The 27,577-nt window shown below is 38.9% G+C and overlaps 2 protein-coding genes across 5 annotated transcripts in view; both read right to left on the bottom strand.

Annotated features, from left to right (window-relative positions):
• tyro3 (TYRO3 protein tyrosine kinase) overlaps positions 1-4,376 on the bottom strand; it is a 65,263-nt gene extending 60,887 nt beyond the window's left edge. The window contains exon 1 of one of the 2 annotated variants that reach the window (XM_051919711.1): positions 4,061-4,376. In XM_051919711.1, the coding sequence (XP_051775671.1) occupies positions 4,061-4,124 (64 nt within the window). In that variant the 5' untranslated portion in view covers positions 4,125-4,376. The remainder of the gene's footprint in view (positions 1-4,060) is intronic. The other variant, XM_028821465.2, reaches the window with a different exon arrangement.
• A 4,918-nt stretch (positions 4,377-9,294) lies between these two features.
• On the bottom strand, positions 9,295-21,636 carry lrrc57 (leucine rich repeat containing 57). Of its 3 annotated transcripts, none has more exons than XM_028821286.2 (6): positions 21,461-21,636; positions 15,231-15,432; positions 13,179-13,311; positions 12,759-13,027; positions 10,205-10,390; positions 9,295-9,883 (listed from the first exon to the last, which is right to left on the bottom strand). In XM_028821286.2, exons 2-6 carry the CDS (start codon positions 15,312-15,314, stop codon positions 9,842-9,844), a joined length of 714 nt encoding a protein of 237 aa, XP_028677119.1. In that variant the 5' UTR covers positions 15,315-15,432; positions 21,461-21,636; the 3' UTR covers positions 9,295-9,841. The 3 variants fall into 3 exon arrangements, with proteins under 3 accessions (XP_028677119.1, XP_028677122.1, XP_028677120.1); XM_028821289.2 differs by having other exon boundaries at positions 15,231-15,408; XM_028821287.2 differs by lacking the exon at positions 21,461-21,636 and adding an exon at positions 20,779-20,981.
• Positions 21,637-27,577: the final 5,941 nt, after the last annotated feature.

Raw genomic sequence — 27,577 nt, 5'->3', positions numbered from 1 at the left:
GTTACATTTCTGATGCTCAGCGATCCCGCACCGTGCCGCCTAGACAGGTGAAGTGACATGCTCATGGTCACACAGTGTCACTATCAGGACTTGAACCGACAAATGTAGGGTTTAGAGGACAAAGCCCTAACCACAATGCCCCACTGCTTGAACATCTGCAACGTGCATATTATTTGACATGATATGATCGTGTCCATTCTTTGAAAAGCTAAATGTTCCATATTTAGGACCAGTATATGTGAGTTACATCATATTGGGCCACCTTACCTTTCACAGTTTTGTGACAAGGCATATGCGTTTTTTAAGATGCAGCCGATTTTTGCCCTGCCAGGTACGAGTACCTGCGTATTTCCACTCCAATATCTGATAAATAGGATTTACTGTGCTATCATGGGCACTGTAAAGTGTTAAATCACGTTCAGCCACCTTAATTTTCACAGTTTTGTGACAAGACAGATTCCTTTGTTAAATTAAAGTTGTGTTTAACATTTTTGACCTGTGCAGAACCAAAATGTGGAATATTTATTTTTTCAAATAATTGATCGGTTTGTAATGATTCTGATTAATGTACATGCTGTAGAATATTTTGCCATGCTGTTAGAATAAGAAGCTGGTGTGCAAAAGCTGTATGAATAAGTAGCTGACTGCAAGCATATACTGGATGTAGCTAGGATTGAATAAAAAGCCAGCAGAATGTGCACCTCACGTCAGCCCCGTGAATATTTCAGAATTACGGGAAAATACTGTTAAAAATAATAACCACCAAGCCCTTTCAGAAACAAACAGTGACATGCAAAAGTATTCAATCACTTTAAAAGTCATCCTAATTTTCTGTATGACAAAAGATTTTTCCACGTTTATTTATTCATTCTTTTTAATGTGAACTCTTGTGCTGTACCAATACATTTCTAAATAAACCATTTTCTGTAGATATTTAACTGAAGAAGAAAAACTCCAAAGTTGATGTTTGCATTAAGTATTCAAGCCCAACACATTCATACTTTGTCAAGAACCCTTTTGCTGCCATAACAGCCTTCGTTCTTTTGTAAGTAGGCCCCAGTTCTGCACACTGCTCAGGAGTGATTCTGCCCCTTTCTTCTTGGCAGGATTTCTAGAGACCCTCTATGTCGGTGAGATGGCACCTCTGAACAGCAGTTTTCAAACAGTTGCACAGATTCTCAACAGGGTTAAGCTTAGGGCTTTGACTTGGCCACTCCAAAACATTCACCTTTCTGTTTTTGAGCTATCCCAGTGTCACATTGTCCTAATGCTTAAGGTCATTATCATGTTGAAAGATGAATCTTCTCCTGAGCTTTCATAGCAGACTGGAACAAGTTCTCCTGCAAAATTGTGCAGTATATGTGTCCATCCATTGTCCCTTCAACTCCGACAAGATTGTCAGACCCAGCACATGAAAAACATCCCCATAGCATGAGACTGCCACCACCATATTCCACTGTAGGAATGTTGTTTCTTGAGGCCTGGGCAATGTTAGTGTTACACTTCACATACCTCTTACGTCTGTCCAAAAACTTCTATTTTGGTCTCATATGACCATAAAACCTTCTCCCACATTTTAACTGGGTCTTTCTCATGCTTTGTGGCAAACGCCATACATTGTTTTATGTGGACCTTCTTAAAGAATGGCTTCTTTCATGCTACCCCCCCATAGAAGCCTGTTTTATGGAGAACTCTTGAAATTGTGGACCCCAGCACCTTTACTCCAGCTAAAGATCGTCGCAGACATCTGAGAGTGACAGTTGGATTTCTAGACGCCTCTCTCACCAGTTGATGTCTCACTCTGATGTTGAGTTTTGAGGGACAGCCTGTTCTAGTCAGAGTCTGTGTACTTTGATGAACCTTCCACTTTCTGGTGATGAATGCAACAGTGCGCAATGGGACATTCAAACTCTTTTGATATTTTTATAGTCATTCCCAGTCTTGTGCATTTCAATAACTTTGTTTCTCACATCAGTAGAATGCTTCTTTGTTTTCATTTTTGCAGTGACTGTCCACCAAAGATTACGGCCCTTACAAAGGGGGCTGTTTATATCCAGAGAGACAGAAAGGACTTACAAGTAGCACCTCATCATGTTTAATTATGACTGTTAAACGACTGTCACCTTTGTAATTAATTTGTCATTGGTGTAATGATGGAGCTTCCAAAGCACAAAGGTTTAAATACCTATGCAAACATTAACTTTGGAGTTTTTCTTCTTCAGTTAAACGTCTACAGAAAATGGTTTATTTTGTCTTTGGAAATGTTTTGTCACAGCATAAGAAAAATACTGAATGAATAAATGTGTATAAATCTTTTGTCTTGCAGAAAATTATGACTTTCAAGGGGATTGAATACTTTTGTATGCCACTTAATGTTTGTGAAAGGGCTTGGTGATGATTAACGTTTAACATCTGAAATGATCACGGGACTTAAGTTAGGTACACATTCAGGTGGCTTTTTATTCACTCCTAGCTACACATATGCTTGTAGTCAGCTACTTATTCACAAACCAGCTTCTTCTTCAATGTTAAGTGCATGGTAAAATATTATACAGCGTGTACATTAATCTGCAAACTGATACATTATTTGAAAGAATAAATATCCCAGATTTAGCTCTTGAACGGGTTGAAAATGTTACACTCAACTTTAACAAAGGAATCTGTCCTGGACAAGATTATATTATGTCAAATAATATACACATTGCAGATGTGCAAGCATTGGGGCATTGTGGTAATGGCTTTGCCCTCTAAATCCTACATTTCTCGGTTAAAGTCCTGATAGTGACACTGTGTGACCATGAGCATGTCACTTCACCTGAATAGGCGGCACGGTGCGGGATCGCTGGGCATAAGAAATGTAACCAGTAGTAACTAAATGTTATACTGGATAAAGGCGTCAGTCGTAAATGTAGAATATTTTGCCTTTAGAATAAGTAACTAGTTTGCAAAAGCTGTGTGAAAAAGTACAGTCCGCGGGTTGCAAGCGAGCATGTAGCTGGAAGCGAATAAAAAGACGACCAAATACGTACTTAACTTCAGCTTTGTGTTCATTACACACTCAATGGCAGATTCTATTAAATAGTAATAATTACCACCAAGTCCTTTCCCAAACCTATTGTGTGGAAAAAAATACTGCACTGTTTAATGTAAGCACAGATCTGTCTCCTGTCAGCTTCTCTACACGCTCCATGACACTACCGGCCCCTGAGTTCCTGTTTCTTGCCCCGCCCATTTTCACTGAAGATCACGTGAACAAACCAATATAGTTCGTACGCAGAACCGATATAGTTCATACACAGAGTTGCAATAGTGTTCGTTCGCAAACCAGTATGTTTCGTACGAGAAACCGACATGGCACACACATACAACCAATAGAGTTCAAGCGCAAAACCGATATGTTACCCACATGAAACCAATATAGTGCATACACAAATCCATCCTTAGACCGGCACAGAACGCAAGCCAATATAGTTCATACGCAAACCGATAACATACAACCGAAAACCAATAACAAACGTACTGGAACCACTGATATACACACGCGAATCAATATAGTTCATATGCAAACCAGTGCTATGCATATACAAACGGATATAGTTCACGCACAAACCGATAATATACGGACACGAACCAATATAGTTCATATGAATGAAACCAGTATTATACGCACGCAAACCGATAGTAAATATTCATAAACCAATAGTGTTGATACGTAAACCAATAGATTACACACAGAAATATATGATTTATGGCCTGTTTGGCCCCTCATAGACTACCCCGAGCACTCATGCCGCATTGGGCACAGCAGCCCCGCGGCTTACGTGTCAGGAAGGCAGGCAGTCCAGCCGGCGCTCAACCCAGGTGGCCTTACAAGTTCTTTATACGGTTACGAAACTACGAGAAACTGATGGAGAGCGCGGTCTTGGACGTAGTTGAAACGGACATTGAGCGACACTAAATCACATATCACCATTCCACTAAACCTCCAAGTTTATCACAAATTAGCAAACCGAAAAAAAGAAAGAAAGAGCCAAGAAAGCCTCGTCGCAGCGGGACTGACCTCCGGCGCCCAGAAGGCGCGCCGCAGTCGTGCACACAAGGAGCCAGTACACCAAGTCCTTCATCTTCTCGGCATTCCGATACAAACTCGTCTCCGGGGGTTAAGCGGAGAGCAGTCCGGTAAACTTCGGGGGACAGTATGGGAACGCTGCGGTAGACTCCAGCAGAGGAAGGGAGTTGTCCCTTTAGGGTCAAGGCCACTAAATGCTTCGACACCCCAGGTCTCACGCTCCGCCGACAGTAACCTCCTAGAAAATGAGTAACTGAGGATGAAAACATAGAGCACAACATCGAGAGCCTGTCAGAAACTTTCTAACTCCCAGCTCGCCCCCTTGTGGGTCATGTGGGTAACGACAAGCTCTTACAAATGAATATGAACGTGCAGCGAGCGCTTCAATCGAAGAGGGCAGCCTTTGAAAAGACAATATAGCATCGTTCATACGGTCATTATTGTGGCTTGTATATTCTGCTGTGAAATTCTTACTCTTGCATGTGCTTATAAACATCTCCCTAGCGCCATAATCGATGAGTATTAATACCTAACCTCAAAACTTCAGAACAAAATATACTTCGGTGTAACCACAGCTCATACTGGGAACTGCATGATAATCCAAATGAAAGATCTCTGTAGATCGTAAATAATTATCTTGTGACTTTTTTCTTTTAATTAATGAGCATTTATTTACCATTATGTCCATTTTTTTCTTTAAGTTTCGGGCTTCTTCATGTAGCATGGGCGTCTGGATACGGTAACGCGGAGACCCTGGAATGGAATACACGGATTCAGAAAACTTACAATGAAACTTCTTTTAACTTGTCATGAAATTGCATCTCAACGGACTTGCATATCCAGCTCTTTTAAAATGTTTCATACACGATTCCGTTTGTTCTTATCCAAGGCGACTTACAAAGCAAGCTATAATACATCCAGTGCAAGAATGCTTAGAAGGTGCAAACATCAAAAACAACAGAGAACAAGATTTAAAACAACGAGCAAGAGGGAGTAGTGCTACTGCTATACAACTATACTTGCAACTAGACTAAGAGGAAATTCCTTGTCAGTACAACAGCACTCAACACTACGCCATTCCAAAATATTTAATGAGAAGGTGCGTTTTTATGCCTCAACATGAGTAATTGGGTGTGGTTCAGATAGCCAAAGGGAGATCATTCCACAGCTTTGGACCAAGAATGGAGAAGCTTTGTCCAGTCTTGGCATGTCTAGCAAGAGGAGGTATGGTCGCCAGACAGGCAGAGGCAAATTGGAGACTCCTGAGACCAAAGGCCAGAGATATCGAGGAGCAGAACAATTCAGAGAACTGCAGGTCAAGACAAGAGATTTGAACTGTCTCATTGCTGCAACAGGAAGCCAGTGTAAAGAGCAAAGCAGAGGAGTGGCAGGAGGGAAGTGAGAGACAGAGACCACCAGTCGAACAGCTGCTTTCTGGAAGAGCTGGAGAGGTCTGATAGCAGTTGAAGGAGGCCCCACCAGAAGACAGTTGCAATAGTCCAGCCAAGAGACAACCAGTTAGGAAGTGTCAAATCCTCTGAATATTATATACTAGCTGCAAGTGGCCACCAGGACAAAAAACAACCAGAAGATTCCCTAGCAGTTTTACTATATTGGCGAACCTGAAGAGGCATCAGCTAACTGGGCCAGAAGAGGTCGGATTTTGTCCGAGATGAATGTGTAGTCGAGTGCAGCTGTGGCACAAAATGACGGGACAGACTGGAACCTGTCTCAGGAAAATGTATGGTAGCTGGTTGTGTCAACGTACAACGTGCATGTACGACAAAGCGGAGTTGGTCTGCTTGGGCTGAATGAGAAGTGAGGTGCATACAAGTGCTGAAAAAATGTAAAAGTGCATTCATGCACCATCTAGTTGCTTTGGTTGAGTGTGAGCAGAGCGGACTGCTCTGTACACACAAGTCTTTCATTAATATATGTCTAATGACGAATATATTTTCTTAATGAACCAAAATGATGGATCATTGATGAAATACAAATGAAAACTGAGGAGGCCAGAGTCACTTACAGATTCCTGACCATGACTGATGGTGAAAGGGTGACATCTTCAAGAGCAATGCTTGGAAACAGATCAAAGGAAGGAGAATCGGAAGGCAAGTACAGGATATCTGACTTTGAAAGGTTAAGTTTAAGGGGATGAGCATTCTTCCATGATGAGATGTCAGAGAGACTGCTGGAGATCTGGGCTGAAACCTGTGGGTTGTAAGAGGGAAATAAGAGGAGGATCTGTACATCATCAATATAGACGTGGTAGGGAAGAAATGAGAAAAAATAACATTTCTCTCTACATTCAGTCCTTAGGCAAACAGAAGTGGGCCCGACTCTGATCCTTGAGGCACACCTGTGGAGAAGACAAAGAGTTAGATCAAGAGACACAAAAGGATTGATGAGATACAGTAAGTAGGACTTGAACCAATCTAAAGCAGAACCACAGACTCCATGTTTATTGAAGGAAGAGATGAGCAACAAGTGTTTTACAGTATTAAAAGCTGATGAAAGGTCAAGAAGGATAAGGACAGAGGAGAGAGAAGCAGCTCCAGCAGTTCTAAGAGCATTTGTGACTGAAAGCAGTGCAGTCTCGGTAGAGAGACCCTTATGGAATCTAGATTGAAGAGGAGCTAGTAGACTGCTGTTAGCGCCAATAAGATGGAGAGTCTTGAACAGGAATGGCAGAAGGGAGACAGGATAGTAATTCTCAATGGCAGATGGGCTGCAAAGGGGTTTCATGAGAGTAGACTTTACTTATAATTGTTGCAAACAATCATACCAACCGTTTTGCTATTGTATTGACGATGAAAGGCACTATAATATATATATATATATATATATATATATAAAAATAAAAACTGACTTTTACAAACCATGTCCCCCATTTTAATTATAGTAAGTCATCTGAATGTTGGTTTTTATTTTTAATACATTGTATTTTTTTCTCTGGACCTGTTTTCAAATCATTGCAAGTTTCTACATTTATATAATAGTGTCTGCTGTAAAGACAGTATCCAAAAAAATGTTAAGCATTACCTCTCTAACAGCTTCACTAGCTTAAGACTCCTTAGAAAATAAATTCAATAAAAAAAGAAAGAAAAAAGTGAAACAGATGATTCTTCTCAGGATCCTTCTGCCAAAACACAGATCAAAGTGGTAATTCTGCAGTATAGCATAATTGGGATCATCTTTATCTTATCAGTGGATTCCATCTCCCTTAGCAAATAATAATGGAGTCCATTCATTCATCATTCATTAGAACCTGTGTAATCCAGTTCAGGGCTGCAGGCCTTGGGGCCTGTCCTAGCAGCTTCAAGAACAAGGCAGCAGCCAAGTCTGCGTGAGGCAGTACTCTGCATTAGAGCACACTTGGGCACATGCCATCACTGAGTCATATGAGTCAGATTAGAGACACACGTCTCTGAAAAGATCTGAGAGAAAAGCATCATGGAGACATGAGAAGAACATGCAGACTTCACAGTGGCTTTTTTTGCAATGCCAAAAAAATGATGTCTCTTTCTTTACCATGATGACATTACTTTCTATAATCTTCTTTTACTGGTAAATAATCAGGCTGGGATTCAAACTGTGAGACAGCAGCACTAAGCACTCTACCGCTGTGCCCCCCCAAGTATTCAATCCTTAGAGTCACGATAAGTAGCTTACTATTTAAGCAGATTAAGGTGCTGCCTCATAACTCTGTACATAACTTTTGTGAAAGGATTTGAGACATTAAGTGTGAGCATGGCAATGAAAAATATATTTATCTGTCCATTTTCTTAAAAATGTTTTCTGGTTTATTGTTGTGGGAAGACGGAGCCTATTCTGGCAGCACTGAGTTGAGGAGGAAACACAAAATAACCCTATGGGAATTCATTGAAGTGGTACCAGGTGATTTTTCATTTTGGTTCGCATGATGAGCTTTTTTTATTGCAAGGGAAGTATAACTTTAGCATAAGTATAACAGCCTCATGCTGTTACAAGTACATTTATGGGACATTACCTCCAAATCATTGGTCCATAACGTTAGTCTCTTGCTTGTGCTTTTCTTTTTACCCAATACAATATTAAATAATCCAACGTGCCTGATGTACATAAACAATGTTATAAATACATATATAATATAAATTAAATAGGTTTGAGAAAATTAAGTTCAGGATTGTGGGACCCAAAGCCTATCCTGGCACCACTGGGCTCAACGCAGGGCTTCAGCCCATCACAGGGCCTTCTCACACACAGCCAATTCAGAGGCTTCAGTTAACTTAACCAGCACATTTTTGGGATGTGGAAGGGAAATCCACACTGGCATTGGCTGAGAGAGAAGTTCAAACTCAGGGCCCTGGATCCATGAAGCGACTGCACTAACCACTGTGTCACCACACCTCCCACAAACAAGTACAGTATTAATGTAATTGATTGAACATTTCACTCAGTGTGTTGCACAAAGCTGCTAGTCATTGGAAACTGCTAAATACATTACTCTTTAATTTGGTTCTCACATCATGGCTTACAAGTTTCATTTTAGGACACAGATATTTATTCAATGTTTTTCAATGATATAGGATTATGTTTATTAGTATGATTGTGCTAATTTGACATTTTGACACAGGTGCACAAGACAAGGGTTTGTGAATAGCAGCCACTAACATGAATTTAGTGTAGTTAGCAATAAATATTATTAATCAATACACCACTTCAAATGTTTGTGCAGTCATAATTTCTCCATTTTTGCTATATTTTCACATAGATTTACCTTGTATTTATACATAAACATACAACTATTCAGCTTGTGCTAGAAAAAGCATTTGATTTAACATGCTATACGAGAATGATTTTTAGCTGCAAGCCTTTGGACGTTGTTTTTTTTTTTTTTTGCTCTGGTGCAGGAGCCAAGAACTCAGCAACAAAAAAGGATTTCACCTATGAAACTCTTTTTAAAGTACTAATTTTGTAGTCCTTGGTTTAATTCTACATAAATTCTCAGCCAAATCAGTATCATTTTTTGACACCTGAACATTTTCCCAGTCAGCCTCCGAAGGCAACCTAGTTAGCCAACTACAGAGTTAGTAGGGACTATGGGGAAAATAAAATGACATTGATCTTACTTTAATGATGAAAGCAATTGAAAGGACAGTTTTTCTAAAGTTAAAGAAAGTATAAAGCCACGTCTAGGAGACAAAAAATATTCAAGATCAAAAAGCATATATGTACAGTATATGTGAGTTAGAAGATATTTTATTTGAATTCAAACACTTCTTAGTTCCACAGACAAGGGCATTCCACTCAGATTGCACCAGTAAGGTGAAAGCCTCCGATTTTAATGCGGTCTGTTAAGGAATACAGCAGCAAGTTATTTCATTTGCTTCAAAAGGTAAGTATTTAATATAATGGATATAAAATTCAGCAATTTCATTGTTCATGCCTAGTGTTTACTACCAAAGTCTGTAGTCTGGAAAGCTGGAAGGATCTACTGCAAAAAAGATAGTAAAAATCAAGCATTCCTGAGAAAGATGCAGTAGCTATGTAGTGAGTCAGCGTGTACATAATAAATATGGGTATTCATACTTCATAGTGTTCCATCAATATTTTAAAGCAGTGCCTAACCGACTCTTTTGTTAATCATCTGTCTTCTTTCAGACCTCAGAGACTTCATTTATACATATTAAAATCCCACTTGGCTTCATGATCACCACAAGTCTCTTTTCGTAATGTGCTATGAGAAGGTCCAGCTCTCTTGCAGGACATTAGGACCACCCACATTCTTCTTCAAGCAAACTTTTTCTTGGTTGCAGTAAATCGTTCCATATACTGAAAAAGAGAGTGAGAGAAAGAAACACTCTAGCAAAACAGATGCACATTCAATCGTACAAATAAAAGGACAGATGACAAACTTTACACTCTACTCAAAAGTGGCAGGACAAGTAGAAATATCCAGCCATCCCCAGAATATATACAGGAATTGCTCATTGGATGCATTGCTACACACTAGATCCTAAGGAATTTTCTTTCAAGCACACACTAAGATACAAACCCCATCACGCCTGGGTTGGCACTGTAGTTCTAGTAATTCCTGAAATAGTCATGAGTATGAAAAATCATTAAATGTGAAAAGGTACAAACTGCACCTACCTTGTCATAACCATCCAGTTCCCTGAGCTTCTTGATCTCAAAGAGGTTTCCTTCCACAGCGAGCAAGGACACCTGGGAATCACTCAAGATAGCTAAGGGAAGAGAAGACAACTCCAGGCAGTTCTCCTCTAGTCTTAGGACCTTCAAACGTGGACAGCGGGCCACATCTGGGGATACAGATGAGATCTGGAGGAATACAAGGCAAAAAATAAAGGGGACAGGTACATAGAGAAAAGGAAGTGCATTTTGAAATGGACATACTGTAGACCTCCCATGAGATATTCAAAAGAACATAATCACCATTGTCTTCAGCATTATTTACTTAAGAAACCTGATGGGGCCAGAGATTGATCTCTTTATTGACATTACACAATACAAAATATGGCTCTCTAGTTTACTGCTTTCAAATAATGTGTATTGCATTAATCATATTTCATTAATCGTTCATACATAGCTAGTGACTAGGTGGCTTTGGAACATGACCAAACAGAGAAAGATTAGTTTGCTCAGACACCTTCAAACCTTTATTTTAGAAAGGACACAATGTGTTTCTTTTACTCATTTTTTTTTCTTCACTGATATATCATTACTTGAGATTCTTTAGAGTTAGAAAAACTTTTAAGTCTCACATTCACTTACTAAGCAGGTATATAAGTGTCTGTTCCAAACATAACAGTATGAGCATAATTTATTTCAAATACTAAAAACTTGTCTTTAAAGGGCATGCAGGATAGGCCTTTAACTGCTTTTACAGATAAAGTAATGACTATATTCAAAACAGCAAAAACTACTAATGGAGAATTCTACTCATATTATTACACAATGTGCTTTGATGTTATTACAATAACTTATTTTTGGACATATATTTTATTCTTTTGCTTTACTCAACTGTGACACTTAAACTGTTAAGAAAGCATGCATTTCCTTTACTCACTATACAAAAAAATAAACTGCAATAGACTCAAGAAGAAACCTTAAAATGGAACACCAAACTATTACATTTACAAACAACACCACAAAAACTCAGATTAAGGCAAAAAAGATCTGCCTGACATAATCTTTAATTCACTGTAGGAGTAAACTAAGATGCAAATGTCCCCCTTTTCTGTATTTTAATTCTGATTATTGACAGTAAGAATAAAGGTGGCGGCAACAATCTGTCTATTTTCATAACCCTACATCTTCTTGATTTGTAGTCAGCAGGTCAAAGCCTAGGAACATCAACAAGAGAAAGACGGAAACCTGCCTTGATTGGGACATCAGCAGTAATGAATTGTAACCTACTCTGGTCTGCCTCCTTGGCATTTTCATTTAGCTGAAAGGTGTTTCTAAGAAGACTTTTGTATAGATGAAGAAGTATCTCTCTCTTACCAAACAGATGAACTGAAAGGACAACACAATGGAGAGCACAGCGCGGCAGCCATATTGAACAGACATGTGGCTGAAAGCTGACCACAAATGAACTAGAGACATTTTTATGTAACAAGTCTGTGTGCCGCCTGAAACTACACATCACCATTTAATCAGGTTGTATGGTTTCCAATATTCAAATGTACTTTGCATATTTTTATTATTTATGAATATTACCAATAATACATTGTTTACATTGTAATTTAACTCTCGCTCGTCTTTTACTACACCTAATTGCCTGAGGTTAAAGATGTAGAAGGGAAGGTGGGAAGAAGTTATATACTATAATACCTTATAAATAGTGGTAAGTCTGTGAGATTTGAGGCGTTCTGACAGAGGCTACATCTTAATAATACAAAGGGGAAAGTAGAGCAATATATTACTCTAACAAGACAAAACACATGGTCATAACAGTAGCCAGATGAAAAACTGGATAAAACCCAAAGGTTAGCAAGGACCAGGAGATGAATTGCTTTTATGGATAATCTAAATTGCCAGTCGTTATTTGTTCACAGGAAACTACAAGTGACTTGGGTGTCAAAAAAACACATTATAAATGTCCTAGCCATAAACTAGATGGCTGCCCCTAATTATAATTATTTGTTACTGGCTTTTACACAAAACTCTGGACACCACATGTAGCGTGCCACCATCTTAAATTACTTGTGCATGATGTTACATATAATGTCTGTTGCTAAACGTGTTTAATCACTGATTATGTTGCTACCATATTTCCCCGAAAATAAGACCTACAGTATTTAGTCATTTTTTACTCAATTAATTATTACAAGATGAAACTTTCATTGTAACGAAGCCCCCGTTGCAACACCTTTATCTGAATATACTGTTTAAATAAAGATTACACTTGATATGTACACGTTATAAATGAAAAAAACCTTTCATGGTATGTACTTACTTTTTCACATGACTGTGCATTTAAACTTTTTTTATCTTGCATATAATTAAGCAGCATTGTGATCCTGTCCCTTGAGAAATCACAAAATAAATGTGAACTGAACTGAATTATTTTTGGGCATTACATTTCCTACTCTTTTCATATGGCAACACTAATGACTCATTTCTGAACCATAACAGAAGTCAATGTTGATGTTTGACAGTCCTGGTAATTCCGAATCTTTTTTACCTGGTTCTGATTTAAGTTGAGCTCTATGGTCTGAAGCTCTTGCACGTGGTCTGGGATGACTTGAATATGATTCTTGGATATGTCCAGCAAGTCCAAATGTCTAAGTGTACCCAAGTGTCCTGGAAATTCTTTAAAACGATTGCCAGAGAGGCCAAGAGTACGCAAAGCACTGAGCTGTCCTAGAGTGGCTGGCAAGTGCTTCAGCTGGTTCCCGTTGAGATGCAGAGTTTCAAGTTTCTTTAACTTCCCAATCTCATCAGGAATGCAGGCTGAAAGCAAAACACAATTGAAAAAAATATCACAGGCACATACATTTTATCTCCTTAACACCTCAGATAATGGAATATTACAACAGGTAGATACTACAACATGAATGTTAGAAAAAAAGAAAAGCGTGGCTGGCCAAGCTGACAATCTCACCAAGTTTGTTGCAGTTCAAAGTAAGACTCTTGAGCACTGAGAATACACCAATGAAGCTGGGCAACACTTCAATCTTGTTATTGGACAGATCAACTGTTCGCAGGCTGGATAACGTCTGAAGCTCTTCTGGAAACTGAGAATTATAAAATATTAACATTGAAAGTGGGTATGTACAGGGGGGGTTGTCCTCCTATGTTTCAGGTTAACCATGGTATTTTGGACTACTTTTACACAACCATTTTCATCTGACCTAAATTCTATTTTTTTTTCAGTGCAAAAAAGAAATATTGAAATAAAATCAGAATTAAACATGTATCTACTTACAAGCAATCATATTTGCAATGGAAAGGAAAATTAAAAGTATACGCACAATAAAATGCACATTATTCTGCCATCTTAATTTACACATTTTATTACAAAATAGTTATGTTGTGATATCACTGTAAACCCAAGGTCGCAATAACTAAGCTAATTGTCATTTTACCTGCCAGTCAATTCAAAGAGTGAAATGCAGAATAGAAATAGAAGTCTGAACAGTCAGTCGCATCTAAATACAAGTATCAGAAGTGAGTTTTATGTCCTTTGTATAAATATAGCTCAAGACAGTTTTCATCCTTTGCTTTGAGAGAAGGCGGAGGTAGCAGGGTGTTGTATACTTTCATATGAATATGAGCAGGGAAATGCATTAATTGCAATTAATAAAGTTATTAGTTTATATAAATCAGTCATTTAATATAGTAAGAATTAGTTGGTGAATTACACCGTTCTAACTATTTAGACTGTTATGAACTTAGCAGGAGCAAAAACGTTGACACTGATTATCTAGCTGTCAAATAAATTAAATGCCAGCCCGGCTTGTTTAATGCTAACACTAGTGAGTAGCAGTGTACGAATATTATTACTGTTCTGGTGTGATTAGTTTTGGATTTCCTGTACTTCTTGTGAGGCATTACTAGGTTCTTTACACTATCTTATACTTTTATATTATACACATCTGTTAATCATTTGCCTTGCTCACTAGCACATGATGGGAAGTGAATATACATTTTAAGGTTATCTGATATACTTATTTAGGTGACTCTGTAGAATGCGTACTGTTTGACAAGCTATTCATGAACCCATTTAGAAGACATTTTGGTTGTTTAATGCAACAAAAAAAGGCAAAATACATGGTAAAAGGGAGCCTAAGATTTCATTGTATATCCTGATATTACAACACAAACATGCGAGCTTCCTTTTGTCTGTACCTCAGGAGACATCAGTGGTTATGATTTTTGAATTAATTGACTTATTTCTTTAATTAAGCTTGTGTTTGAATATGATATCTTAATAATTGCTCTCTCTTTTTGGAATTAAATTTCTCATAAGTATACTTTGATAGGGTACCAACCCATTAATGTTGTATTTTATTCTCTTACGTGTAAATATTTTCACTCCCCAGTTTTTCCAAATACCAACAATTTGTAAAACTGCAAAACATACCGAGACCTACAGAGAAGTGGCTATAGATCATTTTGTGTCAGTTGCAACTCATGTACTTACTGTACAGGAGAATTACTAATGTTACACTAAAAGCACAAAAAGATAAGAAAAAAATTTACAAATCAAACATTTTTCTGTGTATAAAATCCACATGCTACATATATATTTTTCACAAGACAATAAACATGCAATTTTTCAGTTACTAGACTCTAAACAAAATTTAACAGAACCAGGTAAACTCCTAGTGAATGAAAATAAGGTGAAGTTAGCAGCCATAGTAAGAAGTATTTTAGAGCATAACTGATAGCATGTGCATAGGTGCAAATGAAGGAAAACAAGCAGCTCTTGCTCAGGATACATTACTTCTTGCAATGGTGTCTGCTCTTGTTAAATGTCACTTTTATATTTAGAAACAAATAAGTAAATAAATTGTAACAAGGGCATAAATTATTTTTTAAAAAAAGGAACAAATTCCTGCTTATAACAAGACTAGTGTGGTCTACTCTTTGAAGGTAGCCTTTCTTTTGCCCAACATGTCTAGTGTACTCCTTGCAGATAATAGTCACTCACCTCTGCCAATCCCTTGCCAGTAAGTTGGAACACTCCTGTTTTCTGGGAGGTCTCTAGATGAGCTTTGAGTGCACTGTTCCCCATTTTGTTGCTTCAACACTGCAGCTACCAAGAAGATGTTTTCCTCACCGCTTCCCCCACATCAACACACTATGGCTTTAATATCTTCGCTGATGGTCTATCTCATTTACAGATAAAAATACTGCAATCAGAAAGAAAAGCCAAGATCAATGCCTTCTCTACTTACAGGATGAATGTCGTTGAATCAAGCATTATAAAGCTTCCATTTATCTTATACATGTCATTTTGCATTTAAATAATTTAAGACAACTTTAGAAATTACTGAACCAATGGGAGCTGTCACACTGTAGCCCCTGTGGTTGGCCTGCCAAAGACATGAAAAGTCTGCTGACTAGTCCAGTTAAGGCACTACTTGACGATCACTGGTTGTCACAATTGGTTTAAAATCTGAAAACAGTAGTTGGCATCTTGTGGAGAGTTTTTATTCAGAACCTCAAAATTTCCTGGGTAATTTGTGCAAACAAATGTTTTAAAATGTTCAGTCCAGTCAGTTAATTATCTAATATTATACTGCAAAAACATTCAAGCTAGGAGGTACTGCATTTTCCAATTAAGAAAGAAACCTGATAATGAGCCATTTCATTTTTCTTTCCTTTTACCTGCTTCAGTACACCTGGGACACCAAAAGAACCTTGTGTGATTCCAGTCACTTTTAAAAAGTCCAGCATCAAACAAATTTCACCTTTAAAATCGAAACGACCTTTTCCTGGCACAAACAATAATGCATTTTACCTGCCAAGCATTTTTCAAGGAGTGCAAACACTTTACTTTATGCAGTCAAAAATAAACAATGTTTACCACATGAGCATGGCAAGTCTCTTTTGGGGGTCAATGTTGAAGTACTTCAAGAGGAAAGTTTGAGCTGCAGAGTAGTTACTAACACTTTCTCCACTTCTCTCCTCAGAATGGAAGAAAGGTCCTCAAAGGAAGACGCATGTAATCACTTCTGGGTTGAACATGGCCTGGTATACAAAGAACAATGATCCAAGAAATAGGGACCATTTCATCATTGAACTCTCAGAGTGACAACACGTCCAGCTGAGTGAACATCGTTCCAAATTCTTCTGTTTGTTTTGCCTTTAAAATCATGCAGATTAAACAGTGTATCCCAGTTGCAACCCTAGCTTTTCACATGACTACGTCTGCTTAATTTTAAAACAAATGAATAAACAATTTAGCTCTACCTAAAATGGAGCATAAAAGCACACCTATAATTAAAAAAAACTACAGCTGGATCTCAAAATACAGTAATTGGAAACCTTTGTGAATAAATACCACATGTGCTGCTTCAGAGACCAGCAATTCAAGAACCCTTCAGTATTAAAGCATTTCGCCCATTACCGTTACATATGACATAGTTTCTAAATTTGGTGAGGCATGCATCATAAGAATCAAAAATGACTACCCAAAAAAATGATTCAATTTTTAATTTATAGATGGCAAAAATGTGGTTTGCCAGTAACACGATACACTTCGTGTTCTATGGCGCTCTGTTAGTTTGTACAGCTGGATTTTTACATTGCATTGAAAATAAGAGTTTTTTTATATCAGTAAGTACTTGATCTTAAAGTATATTAGATCTTACTGCAAGCTAATGAAATTACTCAATTAGATTTTTTTTATTCACTACTCTAAACTACAGACATAAAACCCAACATAGTGTGCAACAAAGTGATTTTATTTTACTGCATCATGCAATGGCCCGTGCTTAACACTGCAGCTTCACATTTCCAGGAGCCTAAGTTCAAATGTCTGGTCCAGTCACTTTCAAAGTGGAGTTTGCACTGTCTCAACAAGACATCCTGGATTTTTCTCTGGGTACTCATTCGAAATCCCATTTGTTTATTAATTTAATTAACATGTCTAAATTGGAGCCGTATGAGTGATTGTGGGTGTGTGAGTAAACATGGCCTGTGATCAAAATGATGTCCCATGCAGAGTTGGTTCCTGCCTTGCACTTAACGCTGCCAGGATGAGCTCTGTGCCTCTGCAAACTTGAAATGAGTCACACTGCCGGAAGGAAATTTGCAGGTATTCAGAAAATTGTGCATATAAACTATTATATTTTTAAATAAGAGGTCTAATTGCTGAAACAAACAAAATTTAAGCAGTACAGACTTGAGGTAGGAGATGGCATGTTGCTAAAGAATGAGAAGCTCCTCTTTGTTTTATATGAGAGCCTCTTCTTTTGGACTCTTGCCCATCCTCCTCTGCTACAGATGAAAAGTGACAAACGATCCCTTTGCGGATTAGAAATTTCCTTAACAAAAAGAAAAACAGGAAGGTCACACAAGGTGGCAGGACTGCTATGCCTTTGTGCCATTCTTAGTTATATAATCATGAGTCTAAGGCAGGCTCCACTTTGTGTCAAGATATTGAAGAGTTTCAGTTAAGACTTAATACAAATATTTTATTTTTTTCCTCCTCTCACTCATCAATACTTTTTTTTTCTGGAGAATTTTGTAAATTCTCCAGAAATATGTATTTTTTTCATTGCCTCCAATCCAAATCATACTTCACAAGGTATTCTTTAAAATTTGTATTGTATTTTTCCTGTAACTCATACAGGAAAAATACAATACAAGAAAAATACAATACAAAATAGAAAAAGACACAACTTCCAATAAAAAGTTTTCATGAGACTAACCCCCTGACTTGTAAACATTATATTGTGTAACTGCATGGAACCATGATGCACTTAAAAGAGATTACTTGCCAGTCCCTGACAAAATATACTTTATAACGTCAAAGTGAAAAAAAAAACTAAATTCAGACATTTTTTTAAATAACTAAAAAAAGAAAATAATTATGGCATAAATATTTAACCCCTTGGACTGATATACCTGAATTACCTCTGGAGTAATCAACTCTTTTCTCACCGTCACATAATTACATGATTAGAGTCTACCCATGTGCAGTTGAGTCTTTTATGTACTTTTAGAATAATTACACTATATCCATGACCAGGTATTTCTAACTATCTGTTCTGTGGGCACCACAAGAACATTAGTATGTAATGTCAAAGCTTAGAAGAAGTCTAGACTTGAATAGCCACTACAACAGATCAGCAAGTAGTCCTTGAGCAGAAAGCAAGAGCGTGCAATAGGCGCATGGATAGCCAAAACAACACAGAGACAGCATCCGAGATTAAGAGCAAAATAAAGACAGAGACCAAGTATAAAATTATACATGACAGACAATGAAACACAGGATAAACATGATTCTGGCACAAAAAGTTATTTTCACAGCATTGGTATTTTCAGTAGTGAACATAAAACTATAAAAAAAATAAAAACAAAAATAAATTTAAAAAATTACACACAAAAAATCATAATATCTGTGTTTTAGATATGAAGTGAAATTATAAAAAAATAATAAATTTTTAAAACAAACAAATAAAAACACAAACAAGTCATAAAGCTTTGTTTACTTGTTTGCAGACCCTGTACTTTTGTCAAGTTACCAATAAACTTCATTTATTGTTCGGTAAAGATACTGCCAAGAAAGTTTGTATGGTTACACTGCTAAGCATATAGTGATTTGTCAACAACAACAATAATATTCTGTTCAGGTGTGTACACTTTAGTCAATCTTTCTTTTAGCAAGTCAAAAAAATGGTTATATTTTCAAAAATGTTTCCTCGCTACTGTGCAGTGACTGGTAATTGTCAAGAAATTGCAAATGCCTAAGAAGTAAACTGAATTGTTTCTCAATCATGATCTGCTGTACATAAGGCATTTTAAAATAAAATTTCCTTGACGGCACACTTTAACATTAGGCTTTCCTGAATTATGTTTTCATTTGCAAGACATGCAAAGACAACCAACAGCTCATCAACAATGATAACAGACCCCAAATGCAACCTGGAATTGGGTATCAGCAGGTAGTCCTGGGTCAGCTGCTGTGCATGTTTGTTGGACCCAGTCACATCTAGCACTTTGTCACATATAAACAGATTATATTGCCTGCAGGAATAAAGCTTTGAAAAACAAAGAACAAATATCCATACATTTTAATTTATTTCAGGAGGCCTGAGCTACAGCTCGCGTTGGACTAGGCATAATCTGCCATGATCAAACCACAACAAGTCCATAATTAGAAAAAGTGAGAAAATCTAGAAAAACTGTGAGGATGCGCAAAAACTTTCTTTCCTCGAAAATTAAGTGTCTGGGCAAGAGCCACAACAATAGTAAGACAAGTCTTTAAGAGACTTACTACATCCCTAAAGGAGTTAAAGTCTTCCATGACAGAGATGGGAGAATCTGTGCATAAAACTACAGCAACTCAGACACTTCATAAATCTAGCACACGCAAGGTTGGTAACAAGAATGTGTTTGTGAGAAAGAAAAAAAATACAAAATTAATGTATCATCTGGGCTTAAATTTGCTCAAAGGTATGTCAGAGACTTGATAATCTGGAGAAAAATCCTAAATCTAACGAGACCAAAATTAAACTTGTTTGGTGCAAACCAAACTAACAGAGCACATTACAATGATAACACTATCCCTACAGTGAAGCAAGACTGGCAGAGACTGGAAACTCAAGGATAGTTCCTTCCATTTTTCCTTAAAGTACAGAAAAATCCATGCAAGTCTGGTTCCTGCATTATGCCTGATGCTGTCAGTAATTGGAGCAAATAAATTAAGAAAATGGAAACGTTTTTCAAAGAAGGCTATTCCCAGACATTACATCTAGTCTACTTCACCTACATTTTTGTTAATTAGTGCATTATAATCAATGTAACAAAGGAATTAATGACTGCAACATCACATCTGTGGGAAATCAACTTTCTTCAGATAGCACAGATAACAAACATCAAATGAACATTTTTAAAAGGCCAATGTGGGGTTAACGTGTGCTGGTAGCAGGTTGCTGTGAGCAACTAATGGTAAAAAATTGTAGTTTTCCTATTTTTAGGCATTTTTTTTTTCCCTTGCATACGCAAAGGACCACTTGCGAGCAGGTTCCCAGGGTGAGCACCAGAATCACCCTGATGATAGAACTGGCCATGTGCAAAGATAGTTTGATTTGTGATTCTGCATTAAATGAGGAGGAGGAGGAGGAGTGTGTCCCATCTAAATCTTGGTCCGTGTTCGTTTCTGCTTTGACTCAGTGTTGTAGAGATAAACAGCAGCCCACCACAATACAGAATTTTAAAAATGACAGCATGGAAAACATCACATATTGTAGAAGCAAAATGCAAGGAAAAACACCCCCACACAGAGGAAGACTGTTGTATTTCAACCACTTTACTCTTTCTATAACGGTCAACCAGTTGTGTACACGCTCGTTATGTTTTTCATGTCCTGTAACACATAACTGATGAAACAAATACACTTTGAGGGCTGTCTAATGCTTACAGGCACCATACCACTTTCTTACTTTGTAGTAGAAAACTCTGTACTAAAGGCTCAGCGTTTCTTCACTGTTCACAAGCTGCCCCCAACTTGTATTATTGTGTGATACCTCTGTAATACTGCCATCAGATCTGCGATCGTGCTCGCTGTGAAAGGCGCTACATTGCCACAGGTAAAATAGGAAAACGTCTTCCTGAGGTGTACAAACGTTGGGTGCATGAGCTAAGTCGTCAGAAATCTTGGTCGATTTGTTTCCCAGATTGTGCCGCTGACGTTCACCAAGACCTGCCTTTAGCTTCACTACCACTCCTCCCTCGCCAACCTCACCCCTACTTGCCACTGCCAAGATAACTCGGGAGGCTGCGGGACACCTTCGGAGTCAGACGATGATTCGTTATCAACCAATCAGAGTGCGGCACTTAGCGCGCGGGACATGTCTGAGTGGCACGAAACGAGATAAACAAACGGGGCACTAAAGAGTTAAAGCGAACCCGCCGAGTTTTCAAGAGCTTCTTAAAGACGCAGATTCGATAAAAAAAAAAAAAAAAACGAAAAGTGAAACGTACACAAGTTTTTTGTTTTTTTTTTATTTCATCTTACTGACTAAATGCAATACAAGAAACAATATAAATATGTGCGATAAAATGATGCAGGCAAGTTAAACCAAAATATTAGCCTTCGTGCTCCACAATTATTAATATCGGCCTGGAATGTCTGAACCAGGAGCAGAGGGCGGAGGAACCGATTAGTTCATTAACACCTAAATAACAGACATAGTTAATAATACATACCGTTACTGTCCGGTCTCACGCTTATAGCTCCGTGATGTAATCCGAGCGGCGATTCCGTGTTTAATATCCCGGAAGGAACAACGAGGGTTGTGAAAAGGCGGTGACAGCAGGAAATACGGTTGCTGTGACCGCCATCTTACTACAGGATAGACGAAAGGGAACTGTCGGCTCATGCGAATGTTGTAAAACCAGGCTGACGAGATTTCCAGTTTCAAAACGTTATACAAGTTATTATTCAGGTGATCAAGTATGGGTTAACAAATAATTTATATGTTAATTAATTAATTAATTATAAAGGAAGTGGGAGTGTCACAAGGGCCTCTTTAGCTTTAGCACTTAGACAACGCATGGACGATTTCTTAGAGCCAGATTTTCAAAGAAAAAGCCGTATTTGAAAATGGCAAAAAAAGGTTAAAAAGGGGAAAAGAACACACACACGTTGTATGGAAAATATCCGTAAAGGTGTATTATGGCCAGCTCCCTGCAGTAATTTTTCCCTGTGTTGCAAGACAACATTGGTGTTTGGCAAGTATTTAAACAAGAAACCAACTTGAGGATTTTTTAAAGTGTGTATTTTTCAAACTACACACTCTGACGTTCTTATCCTCTTATGCAGTTGTGCATCTGGGCCTTCTTTTTCTATCCTGATTAGATCTAGTTTGCCCACTTCTCTGGACAGTAAATAAGCAACTTTGTATGAAATCTTCAGTTTCTTGGTACTCTGTTGCATGAAATAAATTTCATTCTGCCAAAAAAAAAGAAAAACACAATAGACTTACATGTTTCTCGAGAAAGCGGTTTCATTTTGCAGTTATAGAACCCCAAGATGAACTTTATGAATATCACTACTTTGCAACAGAACAGGTTTTAGCAGTGATAATGCAATTACAAAGATTTCTCTAATAACCAATTAGCATTTTACAATCAAATTAAGGATAAGGTATGGGTGTTGGCCATTTTTACATTATTAGCAACACTTGATAGATAGATACTTTATTAATCCCAAGGGGAAATTCACATACTCCATTAGCAGCATACTGATAAAGAACAATATTAAATTAAAGAGTGATAACAATGCAGGTATACAGACAGATAATAACTTTGTATAATTTTAACGTTTTCCCCCTTGGGTGGAAATGAAGAGTCACATAGTGTGGGGGAGGAACGATCTCCTCAGTCTGTCAGTGGAGCAGGACGGTGACAGCAGTCTGTCGCTGAAGCTGCTCCTCTGTCTGGAGATGATACTGTTTAGTGGATGCAATGGATTCTCCATTATTGACAGGAGCCTGTTCAGTGCCCGTCGCTCTGCCACAGATGTCAAACTGTCCAGCTCTGTGCCTACAATAGAGCCTGCCTTCCTCACCAGTTTGTCCAGGCGTGAGGTGTCCCTCTTCTTTATGTTGCTTCCCCAGCACACCACTGCATAGAAGAGGGCGCTCGCCACAACCGTCTGATAGAACATCTGCAGCATCTTATTGCAGATGTTGAAGGACGCCAGCCTTCTAAGGAAGTATAGTCGGCTCTGTCCTTTCTTACACAGAGTATCAGTATTGGCAGTCCAGTCCAATTTATCATCCAGCTGCACTCCCAGGTATTTATAGGTTTGCACCCTCTGCACACAGTCACCTCTGATGATCACGGGGTCCATGAGGGGCCTGGTCCTCCTAAAATCCACCACCAGCTCCTTGATTAGGTTCCTATACTCCTCTTCCTGCCCATTCCTGATGCAGCCCACGATAGCAGTGTCGTCAGCGAACTTTTGCACGTGGCAGGACTCCGAGTTGTATTGGAAGTCCAATGTATATAGGCTGAACAGGACCGGAGAAAGTACTGTCCCCTGCGGCGCTCCTGTGTTGCTGACCACAATGTCAGACCTGCAGTTACTGAGACGCACATACTGAGGTCTGTCTGTAAGACAGTCCACGATCCATGCCACCAAGTATGACTCTACTCCCATCTCTGTCAGCTTGTCCCTAAGGAGCAGAGGTTGGATGGTGCTGAAGGCGCTACAGAAGTCTAGAAACATAATTCTTACAGCACCACTGCCTCCGTCCAAGTGGGAGAGGGATCGGTGTAGCATGTAGATGATGGCATCCTCCACTCCCACCTTCTCCTGGTATGTGAACTGCAGAGGGTCAAGGGCGTGGCGGACCTGTGGCCTTAGGTGGTGAAGCAGCAGCCGCTCCATGGTCTTCATCACATGTGACGTCAGAGCGACAGGCTGGAAGTTGTTCAGCTCACTAGGACGTGATATATTTGGGACGGGGGTGATGCAAGATGTTTTCCAAAGCCTCAGGACTCTCCCCTGTTCCAGGCTCAGGTTGAAGATGCGCTGTAGAGGACTCCCCAGCTCCAGCGCACAGGCCTTCAGCAGTCGTGGCGATACTCCATCTGGAGTATCCATCTTGTAACGTCTTAGTTATATTTTTAAATCAATGTAATAGTATTTTGATAAAAAAACTTATCACTTCCAGTGAAAAACATGAAAATGACTGAGTGTGTCCTATTACAGAAGCATCAACCCCTACAAACAACTGGACCAATCTGGAGTTCCATCTTAACCTTAAAACTTGGTCTTTTGCATGTCTGCTGGATAAAAAAAAACACCGGGAGTGCGCGCAGATTCCACAACAATATCAAACATTGCAAAATCTAAGAGTGAGGCAACATCCCATTTCTAATTTCCAAAAGATCTGAATAAAATACACTCAATTAAGTTTAAAGCTAATAACGCTGAACTAACTCCCTGTTCTCCATGCTTTGAAACCGCTTCAAAAATGACTTGACCCTATTTGTGCTTAAGTGGCTCCTAGCAGTGTTTGCCTGAGGTAGCGCCCCTTTCAATGCTAAACAGTGGGTACTCCGCCTTTCAGAGTAGTCGGACGGCGCAAAGAAATGACATCATTACGCGCGGCGCGCCGAAGTTTTGAAACAGAAAAGGTAGGTGGTGGGAAGGAAACAAACAAGCGTTTACATTCCGTATTGTTGAGTACATTTCTTTGTGTGCTTTTAAGTCAGTTGGGAGCATGCGGTTTTTCTTTCCGTTGTCGTTCGATTGCTTCATAATCTTAAGAGCATAGTAACGTAGTCGATCGTAAAGTTTAACGGTGGGGTGGTTGTGTCTCTTATGGACGGCTAGCCAAGAACAAGTATAATAAAGGAAACTCATTTTTTCATGGATGAATGATAACACTAACCGTTTTATCCCAAGTAGAGAATTTAGCCTTGTATAATTTATCAATAATTTCCTCACGCAGGGCCATCTTAACGTGTGGGCACAATGGGTACTAGCCGGGGTCCCACGATGGTTCTGTTTTGCAATTAATACAGGGATCCCAGGGCACTGTTTTGCCCGGGGGTTTATGATGCTGCTAAAACGGCTCTGCGTTCGACTTCATTGCTGTGACAATTTTACTACTACATCGATGTCACGAGTGTATCCGATGGAAATCTGTTTTACTCCCATGACTGATAAATACTGACTGTTACTGTGAGCACTGAGATCATCTTTACAGTACTTTAGAAAAATGTAGAGTAAGTTTTCTCAAATATTGTTCGATGCCACCTAAAAGTTATAAATGGTTCAGTCTAATATAGTACTAATGTGTTCAACAAAACCGCGCACCTCATATGGGTTCCATAAGCACTTATCCTACTTTTGTTGTCAGCCATCAATACCCCAAAGTACCGGTTTGCGAGCGCGTTTATCGATCTTAATATAGCATAGAGATTAGTGTTTTTTTCCCTGCGCAGAAATACGAAGGTTGTTAAAAAGTGGAGTTCCTAACGGGTCTTTTTTAAACGCCATATGCATATCGCAAATGGCTTTTTGTGTACTCTTATTGTTACCAGCCATTACTACTTTATGGACACTAGCGTACTTCAGGTAAAATTCTTCTGGTCATTTTATTAGCCGTTGGAATGGCTTTTCCCCACAAGTTTTCCCTTTTTATCTGGTAAGTTTATCTTTAAACTGCTCTAAACATTTATACAGTGCATCCGAAAAGTATTCACAGCACATCAGTTTTTCCACATTTTGTTATGTTACAGCCTTATTCCAAAATGGATTAAATTCATTTTTTTCCTCAGAATTCTACACACAACACCCCATAATGACAACGTGAAAAAAGTTTACTTGAGGTTTTTGCAAATTTATTAAAAGTAAAAAAACTGAGAAATCACATGTCCATAAGTATTCACAGCCTTTGCTCAATACTTTGTCGATGCACCTTTGGCAGCAATTACAGCCTAAAGTCTTTTTCAATATGATGCCACAAGCTTGGCCCACCTACCCTTGGCCAGTTTCGCCCATTCCTCTTTGCAGCACCTCTCAAGCTCCATCAGGTTGGATGGGAAGCGTCGGTGTATAGCCATTTTAAGATCTCTCCAGAGATGTTCAATCGGATTCAAGTCTGGGCTCTGGTTGGGCCACTCAAGGACATTCAGAGTTGTCCTGATGCCACTCCTTTGATATCTTGGCTGTGTGCTTAGGGTCGTTGTCCTGCTGAAAGATGAACCGTCACCCCAGTCTGAGGTCAAGAGCGCTCTGGAGCAGGTTTTCATCCAGGATGTCTCTGTACATTGCTGCAGTCATCTTTCCCTTTATCCTGACTAGTCTCCCAGTCCTTGCCGCTGAAAAACATCCCCACAACATGATGCTGCCACCACCATGCTTCACTGTAGGGATGGTATTGGCTTGGTGATGAGCGGTGCCTGGTTTCCACCAAACGTGACGCCTGTCATTCACACCAAAGAGTTCAATCTTTGTCTCATCAGACCAGAGAATTTTCTTTCTCATGGTCTGAGAGTCCTTCAGGTGCCTTTTGGCAAACTCCAGGCGGGCTGCCATGTGCCTTTTATTAAGGAGTGGCTTCCGTCTGGCCACTCTACCATACAGGCCTGATTGGTGGATTGCTGCAGAGATGGTTGGCCTTCTGGAAGGTTCTCCTCTCTCCACAGAGGACCTCTGGAGCTCTGACAGAGTGACAGTCGGGTTCTTGGTCACCTCCCTGACTAAGGCCCTTCTCCCCTGATCGCTCAGTTTAGATGGCCGGCCAGCTCTAGGAAGAGTCCTGGTGATTTTGAACTTCTTCCACTTACGGATGATGGAGGCCACTGTGCTCATTGGGACCTTCAAAGAAGCAGAAATGTTTCTGTAACCTTCTCCAGATTTGTGCCTCGAGACAATCCTGACTCGGAGGTCTACAGACAATTCCTTTGACTTCATGCTTGGTTTGTGCTCTGACATGAACTGTCAACTGTGGGACCTTATATAGACAGGTGTGTGCCTTTCCAAATCATGTCCAATCAACTGAATTTACCACAGGTGGACTCCAATTAAGCTGCAGAAACATCTCAAGGATGATCAGGGGAAACAGGATGCACCTGAGCTAAATTTTGAGCTTCATGGCAAAGGCTGTGAATACTTATGTACATGTGCTTTCGCGATTTTTTTATTTTTAATAAATTTGCAAAAATCTCAAGTAAACTTTTTTCACGTTGTCATTATGGGGTGTTGTGTGTAGAATTCTGAGGAAAAAAATGAATTTAATCCATTTTGGAATAAGGCTGTAACATAACAAAATGTGGAAAAAGTGATGCGCTGTGAATACTTTCTGGATGCACTGTATGTTTTCACTTCTCAGTAATTTTCCATCCATCCGTTATGAGAATCCACATTTTCAGTTTTAGGTTTGCAGCATTGGGTGCAAAAAAAACCCAACTAAACCAAGGTTGTGCACCATGTCATTTATGGATTCACTCGATTGTGCATCCAAAATGCATGCATACAAATCAATTTAGTAGTATTTGTTATTGTCACAGGTAAAGAGTACAATTATATTCTTACCTGCAATTAACTTGCAACAAGTTGCTACACTCCAGCAACAATACATCAAATAATATATAAAAATACAGACTTTCATTTGAATTAATTGGGAGCACAAATTAGCTTATCTGATATTCTCAAAACACTAGTAGAGTAATTATGTTTTATATAAAATGGTTTGATACAGTCCGGTGAAGAAGAATGCAGTTATTCTGTGCATAGCTGCGTATGTGTTATCCTATAAGAATTAAAACAAAATGTATTGGGCAAGTACCCAGTATAAAACATTA

The sequence above is a fragment of the Erpetoichthys calabaricus genome, chromosome 16, assembly GCF_900747795.2.
Source record: "Erpetoichthys calabaricus chromosome 16, fErpCal1.3, whole genome shotgun sequence".
Classification (NCBI taxonomy): domain Eukaryota; kingdom Metazoa; phylum Chordata; class Cladistia; order Polypteriformes; family Polypteridae; genus Erpetoichthys; species Erpetoichthys calabaricus.
The sequence above is the reverse complement of the archived record's forward strand: the minus strand, read 5'-3'. Positions and strand labels throughout refer to the sequence as shown.

What these genes read in the sequence shown, in the direction of transcription:
- lrrc57 (XM_028821286.2), bottom strand. Translation starts at nt 15,314, where the DNA reads ATGGGGAACAGTGCACTCAAAGCTCATCTAGAGACCTCCCAGAAAACA. An exon ending in TTTGAACTGCAACAAACTTG is followed by an intron (nt 13,028 to 13,178) that starts GTGAGATTGTCA and finishes TTTTGCTTTCAG; the next exon opens with CCTGCATTCCTGATGAGATT. An exon ending in TCAACTTAAATCAGAACCAG is followed by an intron (nt 10,391 to 12,758) that starts GTAAAAAAGATT and finishes GTATTCCTCCAG; the next exon opens with ATCTCATCTGTATCCCCAGA.